The following is a 17,472-nucleotide window of genomic DNA, read 5'->3' on the forward strand; positions in this document are numbered from 1 at the left end:
GATTGTTTAGTCTTGATTAAAAGAAGAGGTGTCACTGGGATGTTTACAGATTGGAGTTAACAAGATATCCTATGTATTTCCTTTTATGTGCAAAATGTATTTTGGAAAGCTGCAACTTTGGTGTTTTAAAAGCAAGAAATTTAATACTTCACATATTTTACAGGTCGCCAGAATTCAATGACTTCCTGCGAAGAGCGCTGGACAAAAATGTGGACAATAGGTGGAATTCAACACAGCTCCTGCAGGTTGGCTTCCTGTTCAGCGTTCCTTTCAAACCCATGCAGAAAAGGGTTCATTTTTGTGTTGACTCTTTTTTTTTTTTTCTCACACCTTTTGGGCATCTAGCATCCTTTTGTGACCAGCGTGACTGACAGTAGACCTCTTAGAGAGCTCATAGCCGAAGCCAAAGCTGAGGTCACAGAAGAGATTGAAGATAGCAAAGAAGAGGAAGAGGAGGAGGAACCTGATACTCCTGCGGTGGGTTATGTTGTTTGTTGGCAGAATGTGCACTAAAAATTTGCAAGAGGACATGAATTGAAAACATAAGATGCAGTTGAAGAAAAGTGAAGCAAAAATGGGAGAATCTCCTTTAGTTTGGGGTTGAACAGGAAGGATACCTGCACAGGCTGGAAAGCAGGATATTTGATTTAGAAAACGCAAAAATTCAGTTGTTGAAAAATCTTGAATTTTGACAATATTTTATTTTGTAATATAATATATAAAGATAACATTTTTGAAAAAAGAAAGAAGCTATTTTTATATTAATTTGACATTTATCTTTAATTTGTTACATCACAACACTTTGAATTATTTTGACTTTTTTGATTTTATGCAGAAAAAATATGATCTTTTTACTTTAAATAAAATGTAATTTGAAAAATGATTATTTAAAATTATTTTCTTTATTATTAGCGAATGTTAAATTATTTTATTTATTTATTTTATTAGTTTAAAAGTGAATCACAACCATATTAAAGCCGTTTGTTTTTCCACCCATCAGGCAGTTCCTGGGCACAAAAGAGCACCATCAGATGTCAGCATGGCCAGTTCAGAGGAAGACAAAGTCCCACCTACTCCCTCCAACCTGGAATCTGTTACAGAAAAAACTGAAGCTGAGCCCGTGGATGACCGGAGCAGCGATAAGCTCTCGGACGAAGGTCTCGGAACAAGCGAAGTGGACAAAATGGAGGACGAGAAGCTCAGTGAAGTTTCTGCCAGCAACGAGGATCTGACCCCTGCACCAGTAGAGACGAGCAAAGACCCGACTTCACAGGATTCTGCAAAGGTTCAACTAGATGTTGATCAAACTGAAGAGATCTCCGGTGAGGTGGGAGAGTCAAAGCCAGATGAAGCTGTGGATTCCCAAAAACCTCCCTCAGAAGTTGAAGAAGCTGAGGAAGCGAAGAAGACATTGGAGAAAATGGACACAGTGGAGTATACTACCCAAGACAAAATGAAGCTAGATGAAGATAAACAGCAGGCAGGTGAAGGTGGTGCTGCAGATTCAGTTGAATCACAAGAAATCCCTGAAGGTACAACAGCAGATGAAGTAGCAGTGGGTGAGGAAGAAAGCAAAGATTTAAAGAAGGAGATCGCCGAACACATGAAATTGACAGAAGACGGAATCAAAAACATCGATGAAAATGTTGATACTGATAATTCACAGTCAAATTTAATAGACACGAAGAAAAATGGAGACGTGGACAGCAAGTCTAGTGTAGAGGAGTCTTCCACTGAGGCTGTTTTAGAAAACAGAAGAACAGAAAATCAGTCAGACGAGACAAAAGACGAAGTCCCTAAAGAGTCCGAGCCGCCAAAACAAAACAATGAGAGCAAAGTGGAGGAAGAACTCGAGGAACGAGCACCAAGTGAATCTAATCAAATCAGCGATGACGTCAAAGTCACGTCAGAAGTTTCTGAACATGGAGTTATCTCTCAGGATATCTCGGTTAAGGAAGATGGAGAAAAGGGTACTCAGGCAGATGAGGTCACCTCACAAGACGGCGTCTCTGTCCAGGAGAGTGAAACCGACTCAGAAAGCAGGATGGAGCACGGAAGCCCTGCTGTGGCTAAGTCAGACGTGGAGAAGGACTCTGATTCAGGAAGCAGCTCTGCTGCCGATAGCAACAGCCTTGACCTTAATCTGTCCATCTCCAGCTTCCTGTCCAAGAGCAGAGAAGGAGGCTCTATATCTATACAGGTAAAGCTAAATGGTACTCAGCCCCTGTTGCCAAGTAATTATTTGTCTTGATGTAAATCTACCTGAATTATTTTGGTAGGAGTCAAAACGTCAGAAGAAGACTCTGAAGAAGACCCGGAAGTTCATGGTAGATGGTGTGGAGGTCAGCGTGACAACGTCAAAAATAGTGACGGATAATGACGCCAAAAGTGAGGAGATGAGGTTCCTGAGGTACAGCCATGTCCGATCTGCTCCATACACTGTTCAGTCTAAAATTAGGACCTGACCCCTTTAACGTCCCCGCCTGCCTTAAATAGCTCTCAATCTTTTTGCAACTCCCACAACTTTTTACAAATGCCAGGTGGCTTATCTGCCATGATTCACGCGGCATTATGATCCATTCATCTCTGATTTTGCATTTTAAAGATAAAACACTTTGCCTGCACAACATCTGACTGTTTAGTATCTTTTCTTGTAATAGTTTAACATTTTGTCACAAAATCAAAAGTATTCTTTCAGTCTGGTTTTATAAAATAAAGCAAAACAAAATACTAGAAAAACAAGTCTCAGCATTTTTAAACATTTTAATAATTTAGCACTTATATGTATTGAGCCACTCTACCCTGATACCCCTTAATAAAATGCATTGCAACTAATGACGCTCAGAAGTCACCTCATAAGTCAATAGTTCACATGTGTGTGATACGATCTTTATTGAGAAATTTGAGATGGGATGATGGGTCGAGCTAACACAGTAAGCATAGAACAAGTCGATTTCGAACTTGAATATATTTTTTTTGTCGCCAGTTTTTTCCTCGGAAAAAACTACAAATGTCAGAAAACATATTTAAAAATGTTTATTTTATTTCAGTCATTCTTTTGTGAGTTGACTTGAATTCAAAGTCAAAACAAATAAAAACACGCTGGTCAGACACGATGGTGGATCTTGGATAGCATCACATCACTCTGAATTGTGGAAACCTACGGAGTGTGTTGGCTTTTAAAAAAAATTATTTCCAAAAAATTATTTTCAAAAACAGAAAATTTTATCCAATTGATTCTTCGCCCATTACTATGATCAGATCATAAACTGAAAACTACTCAAAAATCTTTTATGAATGTACAATTTGCAAATCAATCAGTTTGTTTTTAGGTTCGCTGTTGTGTTGATCTGATAAGTCATTTTGTGCGGCTTCTTCAGGCGGCAGGAGCTGAGAGAGCTGCGCCTCCTTCAGAAAGAGGAGCAAAGGGCCCAGCAGGAGCTGAGCAACAAGCTGCAGCAGCAGAGAGAACAAATCTACCGGCGCTTTGAACAGGAAACTACTGTGAGTCACTTTGTTTCTACCGCAAGTGGTGTAATGTTTCTCTTTCCTTCCAATTTTTTTATTCCTTCTCTTTTTGGCAAACTTCTCAGAAATGAGAATTGATACTTCTGGTAATCTGTGGCATCTAGAATGAGAGAACGCTGAAGATGTTAATGTTTATTCATTAGTCAGCAAAATGTCAGAGGCTTTTTGTACTGGATTTTTTAAAAATGTCTTTATAGAAATTTCTACGGTCGCCTCTTTCTGTTTTGTTTGACAGGCAAAGAAACGTCAGTATGACCAAGAGGTGGAGAACCTGGAGAAGAAGCAGAAGCAGACGATCGAGCGACTGGAACAGGATCACACCAGCCGGCTTCGAGACGAAGCCAAGCGCATCAAAGCGGACCAGGACAAAGAGCTGTCCAAGTTCCAGAACATGCTGAAGAACAGGAAGAAGGAGGTACTGACCTGCACTGCAGTTTGGGGGTTCGGCTCATTTCTGGCATCTGCATGTCACGCGGAGCTTTGTAGTGTTTCTTGTTGAACAACTTAGCTGCGGCTCCGTTTGTTTTGTTGCGCTGATCCCGTGGGAGTGCTGTGGCCAGCTGCTCTGTTGGTGTGGTGTGCAGACGATCGCTACAGACCAGCTCTAGCTTTTCTCCTAAATGCTCCTTAATCCATTTTTTCATATCGGCCTTAATCTGTCTAAGGTTTCTGCTGCTTCTCTACTCTCTGGTTTCCTCCTGAGAACTGAATCCTCAGGAGTGTTTGTCTTTTAAAAACCTCTTTAATGGAGTTCAGTCTTTCTGACATGTGCCATATTTTCTGTCCTTGCCTCTTCAGCAGGCTCTGCTTGCTTTGCAGAGTGCTTTAGATGTTCTGAACATTTGCTGCTTTTTCTTTGTCTTAGTGCAGTTAAGTTGTTTGGCCTCTGTTCTGCTGCTTCCCCTTTTTTTCCTTTTAATTTTAACGCAAAATATCTCAACTGCATCCTCAATATGTTTGTGGTTTTGCTTTTTAAAATGTTTTCGTTGTTTAGACATGTAATCTAACTGTATATTGAACTAACCTTGTTTGTTTTATGAATGTGTGAGTTTGTACTGGTTATGGGATGATCAATGTTGTTGTATCTATAAAGGAGCTGGGTGTCTTTGGGTTAAGTAATCCTTGCCTTGCATCAGAATAACTGATATGGAATCCAATAAACCCTATGATAGCCTACTAACATGTTTCAACAAATTCTTAGTCATATTGCGTTTATACATGTTTGGTAATAGAAATGAGTTGATATAAAAAGTGCACACACTCCTGTTGACATGACATTGTGACAATAATTCATAAGTTTTTCAATATTTTAAACTGCTCAATTGGGAAAAGTCATTCTTTTTTTGTTTGGATTCAATCAATCAAACTTTATTTAAAGAGCCCTTTATACAAAGTTCTATACAACACAAACTCTGAAACAAAAAAGACAGACATTTAACCACTAGAGTTGGACAGATTTAAATGAGCAGAATATTTCTCACATATCCAAACTGTTAAACCAAGCAATAATTTGCAGCGTTGCATAAATAACGCATTATTTTAAGGGTGTGTAAATTTCCCCTTAAAGACATTTTAGTTTTTCTAGTTGAAATGAACAATATTTCTACTATATAAAGATGGATGTTTCAGCATTATAAAAGGCGAGTGTGCACTTTAAAGATGCACTGTTCATGCATTTTTGCACAGCTTGTATTTAGTTTAAAAAAAAAAAAAAAACTTGTTTTGAAACTAAACAATCTCTACTCCATGTCAGTTACTCTTTTCCTTTAATCTCTTCGGTCAGGACATTCAAACCTGTGGCTGTGGTGGAGTTAATCAAACGCAAACATAATGAAGCTTTTCTGGGACTAACACCTGCTGGCATGCTTCAGTTAAACTCTTGACTTGTACATATTGCAGTTCAGTCTTAAATTTTTTAGAAATGGTTTAACAAACGTCAAAAAAGATAAAGCGGAGGGGAGAAATTAGCATGATGGCGATAAATCTGTCGGTGGCTGGATGCTGAGGGGGCTGTGCATGTCTTCCCTTGGTTGTTGGGCAGCTTTGTCAGATTTTGAGAGCAATACGACATCAACTAGTTTCTGCTGTAGGCCGTTCAGGAGGTCGGACAGTCACCCAAACACATGAGAAAAGAGCTCATGAAACGCTTAAAAGAGGACCTGGCACTCCTCCAGACTGCAGAGGTAAATCATTGCTGTCTCTGTTTTTATTCTTCTGACTTAATGTGCATAAGCAATATAACTGTATTTCCTGTTTGTCTAGCTTTTTCCAGTTTTAATCGGATTCTTAATTAAGTTAAGTGCATTTATTGGCACCACCTAGTGAAGATGTGTGAAAACAACAACAAACTTGCAGTGGTATAAACTCACTCTGAAGCATTTAAATGTAACTGAAGCATATATATATATATTTTTTTTTTAAGTTAAGTAAAACTTTCCGAGTTCATAGAAGTTTGTTTATTGGGGATGTAAATTTTAACTTGACACTGTCAGGGATCCCCAGGCTGGATGAGGCCCCACATTTATTTCTCCGCCACACATAGCGATTAATAATCCATAACATATATGGATCGTTAAACAAAAAGCGGACCGTAAGCAGCAAAGGGTTTTACAAAGTCCCAATAATTTTCAGTTGTGGTTGAATATATTAAAAACATTTTGCCTCCTAAATAAAATTTCTCAGCTTAAATAAAAAGAGTTATTTTAGTTGTTTTTCCACATCTTTAGCAAGGGTGCCAACAAATGCCACTCACTCTGTACATTCCCCAATTCTAGAGTTCTAACTCTTTAACCATTAAAGTTTCCTTTATCTATTGTTACTCATTTGGAGGTGAACAATAAGCAGATTTTATCGAATTCAGTGGTTATTGTAACATAAAACATAGTGCAGTCATTTTGCATCTGAATAGTTTTTGAGCTTACTCTCCTGAGTACTGAGTTAGGGTGCCGATGCATTCATTAAGCTTCATGTGGAAACATGTTTCCATGACTCCACAGGCTGTTTAGTAATGTGATGCTGATCCTGATTTTCTGCTATTATGTATGTAAATCAAAAGGAAAGTCATTGATCTTTGTATTTAGTCCATTAAAATGCACTATGAAGTATGAACATGACTGCCCACCATTCGCAGCTTTAAGTGCGTTTGACGTTTTAAGTGCGTTTTTGTGTCATTGCAACTTGCTTTGGCGTTTGAAATCGGGTTGCCATTGTAGTATTGCTGTGGTTTCTCACAAAATGTCCTATTAAAAATAGTCAAGAAGTAACCACATGAACTTCCTGCAGTATTGTTGGACGTTTGCCCTGTTTTGGGCTGCTTCTGCCATTTCATACAACACTACAGTTCGAAGAGGAGATCATTTAGGTCTTACTCGATAGATAATTGATGAGTTTCCAGGGGGGGAAACATCTGAACTGAAAACCGTTTCCAAACGTTGCCTTTCGAAGCAAACCTCCAATTATAATGCTCGATTAGCCGGCGGCGTTAAAAAGCTGCTCCTTTGCATGCCGGATTCACATAAGATGCTGAATTTATTACCCGCTTTAAAGCATGCCAATATGAAAGGTGCTTTAATAACTAATTAATTGGCTTCCTCCTAACGTTTACCGGAGCAGTTCCCCACGCATTAAGCTGACTGACATCCCCAAAGTGGAAGACCCACGTCTTCCATAACTCTAGAAGAACTGGTGCGAGTGTGTAGATGTGGGTGTGTGTGTGTGAGAGAGAGAGAGAGAGAGAAAACTCCTCAGTTTGCTGTGTGTGCCGTCTGTCCGTGTGATCAAGGCGAGTGCGCTGTGTGCTCTCCTCCGCAGGCAGTGGCCCAGGTTATGATACAGTCTTTTCAGTTATCCTCATGCGCACTCTTCAACGCTCAGATGCAGGACGTAAGTGCCCCCACCTCCTCCACCCACCCACCCTGCTTTCTCTCGGTCTCTAGCCCATACTTAGATGTGTGTGAAGTTCAGTGACAGGACCGCTTGTGCTGCTTCACTTGTACTTTGAGAACTACACATGTAAGCATGGGCGGCGTTGGGCTTGTAGTACTTTGATGTTTTTTTTTTTTGAGTGTTCTCATCACTGTATTTGTGCAGTGGTCTCTCTTCCTCTCCTCCTCAGTATTTTTCCTTCACCCGTTCACAAACGTTCCACATCTGGTTTGTGTAAAGTACGTGGCATTGATATCGTGTGCATAAAACTGGATGGTGTTTGTCTTAATATGCTGGTAATGCAGGTTTTGATATCTTCCGGCTGAGCATATCTGAGGAGCAGTTATACCGAAGCTGCCTAAATGGCGCCTGAGAGTCATTTGTTCAGTAATTTAAAGCAGCGTCATAAGGTTCCTACGTGCCAGAAGGTTGTCTTTGAGAGCAAATCGTGTTGTGGTGAAGCAGAGTGAAAGAATTCAAAAGTACAGATGCACCAATCAGATTTTTTTTCTGATTACCGATTTTGTTTTTGTAATCCTATTTATAATCTCTAATCTTCATCTGCAAACTCAGGTTTTAGTCGACGTTAATTTCGCCTCAAGTATGATTTTGTCTGGCTCAATTTAGAAATTAACGGTGTGAACGATCAAATGTTTATGGTTTTAAAGATATGTGGAAATACAGTCGATTCCTCCATATTATTTGACAAGAAATATCTATAGCTGAAACCCAATGAGTTTCTAAATTACTTTAGATTTTATTCTTTTATTTATTTATTTAGTTTTTGCACATGTGAGAATGCCACAATTTTTGGTGTCCAATTTGATATTTCACCTCTGATTTGCTGTTTGTTTTTTTCCTTTTACTTTATTTTTAAACACCAATCTGGCACAGAGGTTAGTTTAATCTTCCTTCCTTATGATCAGCTTCCAGAAAAGAAATTGTTGCTACCTGTTAGCTTTAACGTAGTGTGTGTTTAAAGGGTGGAGAAAATATAAAATTTTTAGTATCAAAGTGAAATCCATCATTCCTGGTTCCCAGCTGATTTCCTGTGTCAGAATTATTGTGTCAGTCCTGATTAAATGCTCATCTGTACGATGAATTTTATCACATGGACTCATAAGTTGGTAACGAAACTAGAAAACTGCAAATTTGCAACTGCATTACTACAAATCAGAAATACCAAATTTCGCAGCGGTTCAAACCCGTTGTTTCGTCCTGCTGTTTGAGGCGGTCGCCTGGTGAAATCAGCCTCACTGAAGGATGAAGGGTGTGTGCTGAGATCAGTGCAGGTGTTCTTTTTCTAACTTCGTTCGGTGTTTCACTATGGGAATCGCCTCAGCGTGACCCAACTACGGAAGCTCCAATGACATTACGTCTGTCCGTGACAGACAGGTTGAGCCGTGACCGTGGCTCCACCCACCATCCAATAACACGGCCAACCTACCCCTCTCAACTCATTCTCGCTTTCTTCCCGTGTGAAGAACTACAGCAAAGCTCCCTCAGCACATTCAGGCTAGCTTGGCTCTGCTTAACCGTTCGTAGGCGTTCCGTAAAGGAAAACGCCGCTGAACGCAGTACCAGGACGGGCCTGGACTGTGCTGGGTAAGTGCTTCGAAAGAAGCCTTTTTCAGTTATACAAGCGTTCGAAGCAGCTATCGCGTAAAGGCGGGCGGCTTTTATAGCTACTTTGTTTTAATTAACAGAGTAACTAACGTTTGTGTTGGCTAAGCTAACGCGTAACGGCGGGCTTGGTGGTTGCATAGCGGTACATCGCTAGCATAAACAGTTGGTAAAGTTCGGCTAACGTGTCGCGGCGAGCGGACTTTATCTTCAGTTTTATAGCTAACGTGTTACGACGAGCTATAATAAGCTTTCGGCATGGCTACGGCTCCCACCCCCACCAAAGGGTCGGAATCGACAGTTAAAGAGGCTGTATCCCGCCTGTGCCCAGCGTCATGCGGGGCCTCTATTTCAGGCAGGGACCCACACCCTATGTGCATCGCTTGTATGGGCGCTAAACACGCTCAAGCGTCGCTGGCTGACCCTCAGGGGTGCCAGCACTGCTCGTCGATGCCAGAAAAAATCCTGGAAAGGCGGCTTAGAGTAGCTGTAGCTAACAGCCAGGACCCATGCCTCTCATCACCTTCAGCTGTTGCAGCAGGTGAAAACCATCAGCCGCGAGCCTCTAAGAGCTGGGCGGACATGATGGAGGAAGAGTCCTCGCCCATGCCCCCTCTGTTTGAGGGTCTCATGGAGAGCAGGGAACTCGAAAGAGGCTTGGAGGAAACAGAGGGTGACGCAAACTCTGACCTCCTCGACCTGGAAGACATGGAAGAAGAGGAAGATGATGTCTTCCCGGCTCAACTGTCCAGGCCGCCCAGTGGAGCGGACATCGCCTCCCCTGGGGACAGTGACCTGTATGATGTGTGCAAACGGGCTGCTTTAAAGCTGAACATCCCCTGGCCAGCAGCCCAGGATGCAGGCGGTACAGAACGTGACTTATATGATGGGAAGAGACTGCCACCAGTCTTACCTTCAACTAAACAGCTTTTACCAGCTGTTCCAGCCTGCATGAGAGAAATGAGCCGTTTCTGGTCTAGTCCATTCAAGAGCAAGCTCCCCACTAAGGGCTTCTCTAAGTTGGAGATACAGGGGATGGGTGAGTTGGGGCTGGCCGAACCCCCAACAGTGGAGCCTTCAGTGGCTTACCATCTTCACCCTAACCGCAGATCGGTGTCAGCATCTTCGAGCATCTCACTTCCAGGTAAAATAGATCGCCTCACTGCATCTATTTACCAAAGAATGTACAAATATGCTGGACAATCAGTGTGCTCGCTTAACGCAGTTACACTGTTGTCAGCCTATCAGGGTGAAATCTTGGAGGAGATGGGTCGTCAGCTGGACTCGGGGACACCAAACCCCACCCTTTGGGATGAGATTTGTGTGGTGAACGATCTTATCCTACGCTCCTCTAGAGGAGCCGTTCAAGGCTGTGGTCGTGTCATGGGACTGGCAGTCTCAGGGGAGAGGGCCTTATGGCTAAACCTGTCAGGCCTAAGTGACGCCCAAAAGGCTGAAATTATGGATTCGACCTATGACCCATCAAAAGGTCTATTTGGCCCCTCCCTGGAGAAAATGAGGGAAATAAGTACCCTCAGAAAACAGGAAGGAGAGGCTTTCAACCTTTGTTTGCCTCGTAAACCTAGTCAAACTCCTCCACCAGGACCAAGACCTGGCTTTGCTGCTGCTGCTGCAGTGAGAGGACGGCAGGGTGGACCTAGGGCTCCAAGGAGGCCTGCCACACAACCTCCCCAGCAAAATAAATCTGAGAACCCAAAGCCATGGGGTAAACATTCTTTTGCAGCAGCCGCTGCAAAAAAATCGTCCATCTTACCCCGGGGAGGGGAAAAGCGGGCCACCTAGCCCCTGTCTTTTTTCCACGACTTCTTCATCAGAAGAGGGGGTTTTCAGACAGCAGTGCAAATCCTCCTGTCCGGTGTTCAAATTCTCCTGTGGTTCCCAGTTCATCAGGAGTCCTGTTAAATTCTCCCCCTCGTGTTCAGAGAGAGGAAATTTGGAGACAGACAACACAGTGTTTTCCAGCACTTCAAAACTGTCATGTCACCCTTCACAGCACTTTGTCAGTGTCACCAAGCACTCACCAGTGCCCCTTCACACATTTTTCTGTTCTGGGGGAATCAAGGGAAATAAAAGAAGCTTTTCTGCAACCAGGCATGATGCCAAGGGCAGAAAGCCCCCCACGAAAAAAGAAGAAAATTGCAAAAATGAATCCATGTCACCCCCCTCTGTACCCAACAGAGGGAGCTGGCGCTCTCTGCATGAGAGCACAGCTCAGCTGTGCAGAGGGGATGACGTCACCCAACATGGCAGGCAGCCTCTCTGCGCAGGCAGAGGAGTGGCGCGCATGCGCAGTCTCCCCGTGGGTTTTGACCACAATTTCCAGGGGGTACAGACTGCAGTTCGCCAGAGACCTCCGAGATTCAACGGAGTGCTCGTTTCAGTGGCCAATGGGGATTGGCGCAGGTCCTGGAGGATCTAGATCGCATCCCTGTTAGCCAAACAAGCAATCAGAGTGGTGCCGGAAGAAGAGGTTCACAAGGCTTCTACTCACGCTATTTTCTCATTCCAAAGAAAGACGGCGTGTCATTACGGCCCATACTGGACCTGCGTGTGTTAAACAAACACTTACGCAAGTACACATTCAGAATGTTGACACACAAGACGCTATGTCGCTCCATTCGCCCGGAGGATTGGTTTGTAACTATCGACCTCTCCGATGCATATTTTCACATAGCCATTTACCCCCCACACAGAAAGTTTCTCAGGTTTGCTTACCAGGGCACAGCCTACGAGTATCAAACTGTCCCGTTCGGGCTGTCATTAGCCCCGAGGGTGTTCATCAATAGTGTGGAGGCGGCGCTGTCTCCAGTGAGATCGAGCGGCATCAGAATTTTTTCGTACATAGACGATTACCTCATTTGCTCTCGATCGAGAGATCAGGCAATCAGCGACTCTCGGGTGGTGTTAACCCACCTCATCAACCTGGGGTTCAGAATAAACCAGACGAAAAGTCGTTTAATTCCCGTGCAATGCACGGAGTATTTGGGTCTCAAAATAAACTCCCTCTCCTACCGCGTTACGTTATCGGAGGAGAGAACCCTGTCATTCGCTCAGTGCATGGCGTATTTCCAGCTGGGGAAATTCGTTCCATTCAGACTTTGCCTAAGGCTCCTCGGCCTCATGGCGTCAGTGATTTCCGTTGTCCATCTGGGACTGTTACGGATGAGGGATTTTCAGCGGTGGGTCGCTTCGCTACGCCTATGTCCCCGCCGTCATCTGTACCGCAGGGTGAGAATAACACCCGCGTGTGTGGAGGCTCTCCGACCATGGGGAGACCCGGCCGTCTTCGTGGGGGGCGTGCCCCTGCGCGGTATCATCCAGGGTTATCCTGACCACGGATGCGTCTATGACGGGCTGGGGTGCAACTATGATGGGCAGAGCTGTGAACGGTGTATGGTCGAAAAGAATGGCACGGCTCCACATCAACATGCTGGAACTACACGCTGTATTCCTAGCTTTGAAGCATTTCATGCCTTTGATGGTTGGACACCATGTCTTGGTAAAGACAGACAATTCCACAGTGGTGGCGTATATCAACCGTCAGGGTGGGACCCGATCCATTCAGTTACACAAATTGGCCAGGGAAATAATCATGTGGAGCAGCACCAGATTTCTATCGGTTCGCGCAACGCATGTACCAGGAATTTTGAACAGAGGGGCCGATCTGTTATCCAGAGGCAACCCCCTTTACGGAGAGTGGAAGCTGCACCCTCAAGTGATGGAGCAGATCTGGCAGAGGTACGGACAGGCTGCCGTAGATCTCTTCGCCTCATGGGAAAACGCTCATTGCCCACTGTTTTTCTCCCTGTCGGACCGAGACGCACCACTGGGCGTGGACGCGCTGGCTCACTCATGGCCGAATGTGTTGCTCTATGCATTCCCCCCTCTGAGTCTGATATCCCCAACTCTAATCAGAGTGAGGGAACAGGGCCTGTCCCTAATTCTGGTGGCCCCATGGTGGCCATCGAAGCCTTGGGTGGCAGAAATAATCCAAGTTCTGTCAGCACAACCATGGCGGCTTCCCATTCGCAGGGACCTTCTGTCTCAAGCTCTGGGGGAGATTTATCATCCACATCCAGATCGTCTGGCTCTCTGGGCCTGGCCCGTGAAAGGTGGAACCTAAATGCAACAGGTCTCCCTCCAGAGGTCATCGACACCATCCAGAATTCAAGGGCTCCTTCAACTCGTTCACTTTACAGTGGTAAATGGCGAGTTTTTGAGGAGTGGTGTGTGCAGACAGGCTATTCCATTTCAGTGTTCGGTGGTGGAGGTTCTCTGTTTTCTACAGAGTTTGTTGGAAAAGGGCAAGGCCTTTTTCTACTATTAAGGTTTATTTAGCTGCAATCTCAGCTTGTCATGTGGATTTAGTGATAAACCTTGTGGGGCAGCACCCCTTGGTGTGCTGCTTCATGAAGGGGCACGACGTGAAGCTGCCCACCTCTAGGCGCTTATGCCATTATGGGACCTCACTCTGGTACTGGAGGCCCTTTGCCATCATCCCTTGAGCCTTTGGAGGGTATTGGTATGAAATTTCTTACATTGTAAAACGGCACTGCTCTTAGCTGCTAACTACTGCTAAGAGAGTGGGTGAGTTACATGCACTGTCTGTCAGTCCTTCTGCCTACAGTGGGCACCGGGGTCTCCAAAGTGTGCTTGAGACCCAATCCTGCTTTTGTGCCCAAGGTGATGGAAACATCATACAGGTGTTCGAAGGTGGAACTGTTGGCATTCCATCCACCTCCTTTCTCTTCAGCAGAAGAGAAAGGCTTAATTGCTTATGTCCGTGAGGACTTTGAGGGCTTATGTTGACAGGACAGCTGACTTTAGAAGAGCTGATAACCTGTTCGTGTCTTGGGCCACTTCTCATAAGGGCAAACCTATTTCTCGCCAAAGGTTAGAAGACTGGATTGTGGAGGCTATCTCTCTGGCATATAGATGCTCAGGGTCAGAGCCACCAGAAGGGGTGAGGGCCCATTCTACCAGGGGCATGGCCACCTCGGGCTTTGTTCCGCGGTGTGTCCGTCCAGGACATCTGTGCTGCAGCTAGTTGGGCTACACCGCACACGTTTGTGAGGTTTTACAGGCTGGATGTGGCCCAGTCATCATTAGCGCACACGGTGCTTGGGGTTGACTCATCAGGCTCCGCCTGAGTCCTGGATTGTATTAATTGCTGCCAAGCATTGCTTCGGGGTCAGCATGCAATTCGGGAGTTGGCCATATCTCCCATAGTGAAACACCGAACGAAGTTAGAAAAAGAACGTTGGGTTACTTGACGTAATCCCTGGTTCTTTGATAACAGAGTGAGGTGTTTCACCAACACATCCCTTCTTGCATGGGCACGGAAAGAAACCTGCTTAGAATGAGTTGAGAGGGGTAGGTTGGCCGTGTTATTGGATGGTGGGTGGAGCCACGGTCACGGCTCAACCTGTCTGTCACGGACAGACGTAATGTCATTGGAGCTTCCGTAGTTGGGTCACGCTGAGGCGATTCCCATAGTGAAACACCTCACTCTGTTATCAAAGAACCAGGGATTACGTCAAGTAACCCAACGTTTTCCTCTGAGCCTCTTTTTTTTTTTTTACCGTAATTTTCCATCCATGATGTCCGTCTCCTCTCTTCAGCCCCGCTGATGATATTGGACTGAGTTTGAAGTGGGTGTTCTATGATTCGACTTGAGGAAGCTTGGACCTGTGTGTGTGTGTGTAGTGTGACATTTCATTGCATTTCGTTGTTCCTGGCTCTTTGCTGTCCCTCTTCATGGCCTCGCCTGGCCGCTCCTCACTCCGGCTGCTCTTGTCCTCAGGAGCAGGAGTTCCTGCAGAAGCAGCAGCAGGAGCTGGACGGCGCTCTGAAGAAAATCATCCAGCAGCACAAACTAGAAATAGCCACCATCGAGAGAGACTGCCTCAACCACAAACAGCAGCTGCTGAGAGGTAAGGAAGCCGAGGAGAGCCATGAAACGATTTTTTTTTTCTCCTAGGACTTCCAGAACGCCTTCACTGTTTTCTGCTTCCAGAGATTATGCTTTGTTTCTCTTTTCTGACACATTTTCCATTTATGCTACATTTGACTGCAGCTTACAGCTCGCAACAAGAAAAACAATCCAGTTGTGTCTGTTGGGACTCGACGGACAGTATGTCAGCAAAAAGAAAGTCCTTGAAAAGTTTCAGTAGTTCCACTGAAAAGATGAAACTCATGTGATCTGTGGCTTTGTGATGAACTTTACAGTTAATTTTTAGGATCCCAGAGCCATGAAACCTAAAATTCAGTTTCTATGAAAACGATATGGTATAAAAAAAAAAAAAGAACTTAAATAAAAAAATAAATAAAAAAAAGCCTTTTTTTGATGCAGAGATCCACAAACATCAGTCTACTAAGATGTCTGGCGATGAACATAAACTTGGTTTCACAGCACACAGTTTGGTCACTTTTGCATGATTTACTGCGTCAGTGCAGCATGCCATGCCTAAAGTGAACATAAACAAAGACAGTGACAATCAACCAGACGTGATGCACTCGGTCCAATTTGTGTTAGTTTTCCTCCTGAATCCATCACTGCCCAGTATGTCTGCTAACCAGAACACTTCCGCAGCCCTGCCTTCATGTTCTGGTGCGTTCCGCAGCACGAGAGGCGGCCATGTGGGAGCTGGAGGAGCGCCACCTGCAGGAGAAGCACCAGCTGCTCAAGCAGCAGCTGAAAGACCAGTACTTCATGCAGAGACATCAACTGCTGAAGCGGCATGAAAAAGTAACGGATTAGAGAAGCAGATGCAGGTTTTCATTGAACATAGTGGAGATGTAAAAGTTTGCGTTTGCCCGTGGCAGGAAATGGAGCAGATGCAGCGCTACAACCAGCGGTTGATAGAGGAGCTGAAGAACAAACAGAATCAAGAGAGGGTCCGCCTGCCCAAAATCCAACGCAGCGACGCAAAGACTCGCATGGCCATGTTCAAGAAGAGCCTCCGCATCACCGTCGCTGCGGCCATGACGCCAGACCAAGAGAGGGAACGCATAAAGCAGGTGCAGAGTCACACTCCCGTCTCTCACCCAAGGAGTAGTACCTTGGTTTCCCCCTCTTTTTTTTTTTTTTTTGTATCCACATTAGCTCACCTCCTTATTTGTTCTTGCTTTTAACAAATATTCGTTTTAAATAAAGCCATTTGATTCCTCTGCTCTCTGTCTAGTTTGCCGCGCAGGAGGAGAAGAGGCAGAAGAACGAGAGACTCAATCAGCACCAGAAACACGAGAACCAGATGAGGGACCTGCAGCTGCAGTGCGACTCCAACATCCGCGAGCTGCAGCAGCTGCAGGTCACACTGACATACTTCCAGTCGCCGACACTTTTACTCTGAAGCAAATAAAAACCGAACACTAAAAGTCTGCCTTGTCAGTTGGTTGTTGGTTGTAGCAATACTTATTGGAAATTTACTGCATACATTTGGAAGTGTTTGTTTTCCCCCCTAAATTATATAACATGTACGGAAAATGCACTGTGGAGTTGAGGATGTATTCATGGAAACCAGGTCCAAGGCCATTAGGCCCAGTTTTCTGCTGCAGTGCCCCCTGCTGGACAACTTGTGTTAACTAGCACCTTCTGGTTTTAGCTGTTGAATAATATTTTATAATCCTAAAATTTGCATTTTGAGACCCATTAGAGACTTGTGTGGTTTCTCACCATACAATTTTTTTTCTACATTTCTATTTCAAGTTTTGTTGCTGCATTGCTTTAAAAATATATGTTTAAGAGCTTTTTCCAAACAGTTTGAATTTGAATCCAGAATCAAGATGCGTTCTTCAGTTCCTGTAAAGTATCTTTTGGAGATGTGTGACAAGGCTGCGTTTGAACAGGGAAAATGAACAGGCGTAAAAACGTAGCATTACATTTAGCATGCTTTAAAAAAAAAAAAAAACAAATGAAAAGGTTTTACTAGAATAAAGATGTTTTTATTTTGAGATGTTTTTTTTTTTTTCTTTGATTTTTACATTAAAATCAATATATTACTATTACTGCAGACGGATAGAAAAAACTGACTTTCTACGCTAATGACACAGAGAATAGCACATGCAACAGTTTAAAAGCAGAGCAGAGTGCTGCTTGGAGGTGAGGGCATAAAAATAAAAAAAAAGAGTTCAGCACTGATTGATGTTGATCGTTCTCTTATCTCATTTTCAGAACGAGAAATGCCACCTGCTTATTGAACACGAGACCCAAAAGCTGAAGGAGCTGGATGAAGAGCACAGCCAGGAGATAAAAGACTGGAGAGAGAAGCTGAGACCTAGGAAGAAGGTATGCTCTTTGGTCATAAAGTTGCTCACAGCAAGTTTTCTTTTAGCAGAATTTGCATTTTAAGGCTGCTTTTCGCTGCTTTCCTGCAG

The 17,472-nt window shown here is 44.1% G+C and overlaps 1 protein-coding gene across 4 annotated transcripts in view; it reads left to right on the plus strand.

The window, feature by feature from the left end:
• The window catches only part of slka (STE20-like kinase a), a 28,557-nt gene that overhangs the window by 9,454 nt on the left and 1,631 nt on the right, over window positions 1-17,472 (plus strand). The window contains exons 7-19 of one of the 4 annotated variants that reach the window (XM_044136522.1): window positions 164-245; window positions 346-477; window positions 1,001-2,200; window positions 2,280-2,410; window positions 3,381-3,504; window positions 3,764-3,943; window positions 5,619-5,711; window positions 7,339-7,410; window positions 14,900-15,029; window positions 15,720-15,844; window positions 15,922-16,116; window positions 16,281-16,406; window positions 17,270-17,383. In XM_044136522.1, the coding sequence (XP_043992457.1) occupies window positions 164-245; window positions 346-477; window positions 1,001-2,200; window positions 2,280-2,410; window positions 3,381-3,504; window positions 3,764-3,943; window positions 5,619-5,711; window positions 7,339-7,410; window positions 14,900-15,029; window positions 15,720-15,844; window positions 15,922-16,116; window positions 16,281-16,406; window positions 17,270-17,383 (2,704 nt within the window). The remainder of the gene's footprint in view (window positions 1-163; window positions 246-345; window positions 478-1,000; window positions 2,201-2,279; window positions 2,411-3,380; window positions 3,505-3,763; window positions 3,944-5,618; window positions 5,712-7,338; window positions 7,411-14,899; window positions 15,030-15,719; window positions 15,845-15,921; window positions 16,117-16,280; window positions 16,407-17,269; window positions 17,384-17,472) is intronic. The other 3 variants (XM_044136523.1, XM_044136524.1, XM_044136525.1) reach the window with 3 other exon arrangements.

Source organism: Gambusia affinis, linkage group LG13 (assembly GCF_019740435.1).
Source record: "Gambusia affinis linkage group LG13, SWU_Gaff_1.0, whole genome shotgun sequence".
NCBI classification, from domain to species: domain Eukaryota; kingdom Metazoa; phylum Chordata; class Actinopteri; order Cyprinodontiformes; family Poeciliidae; genus Gambusia; species Gambusia affinis.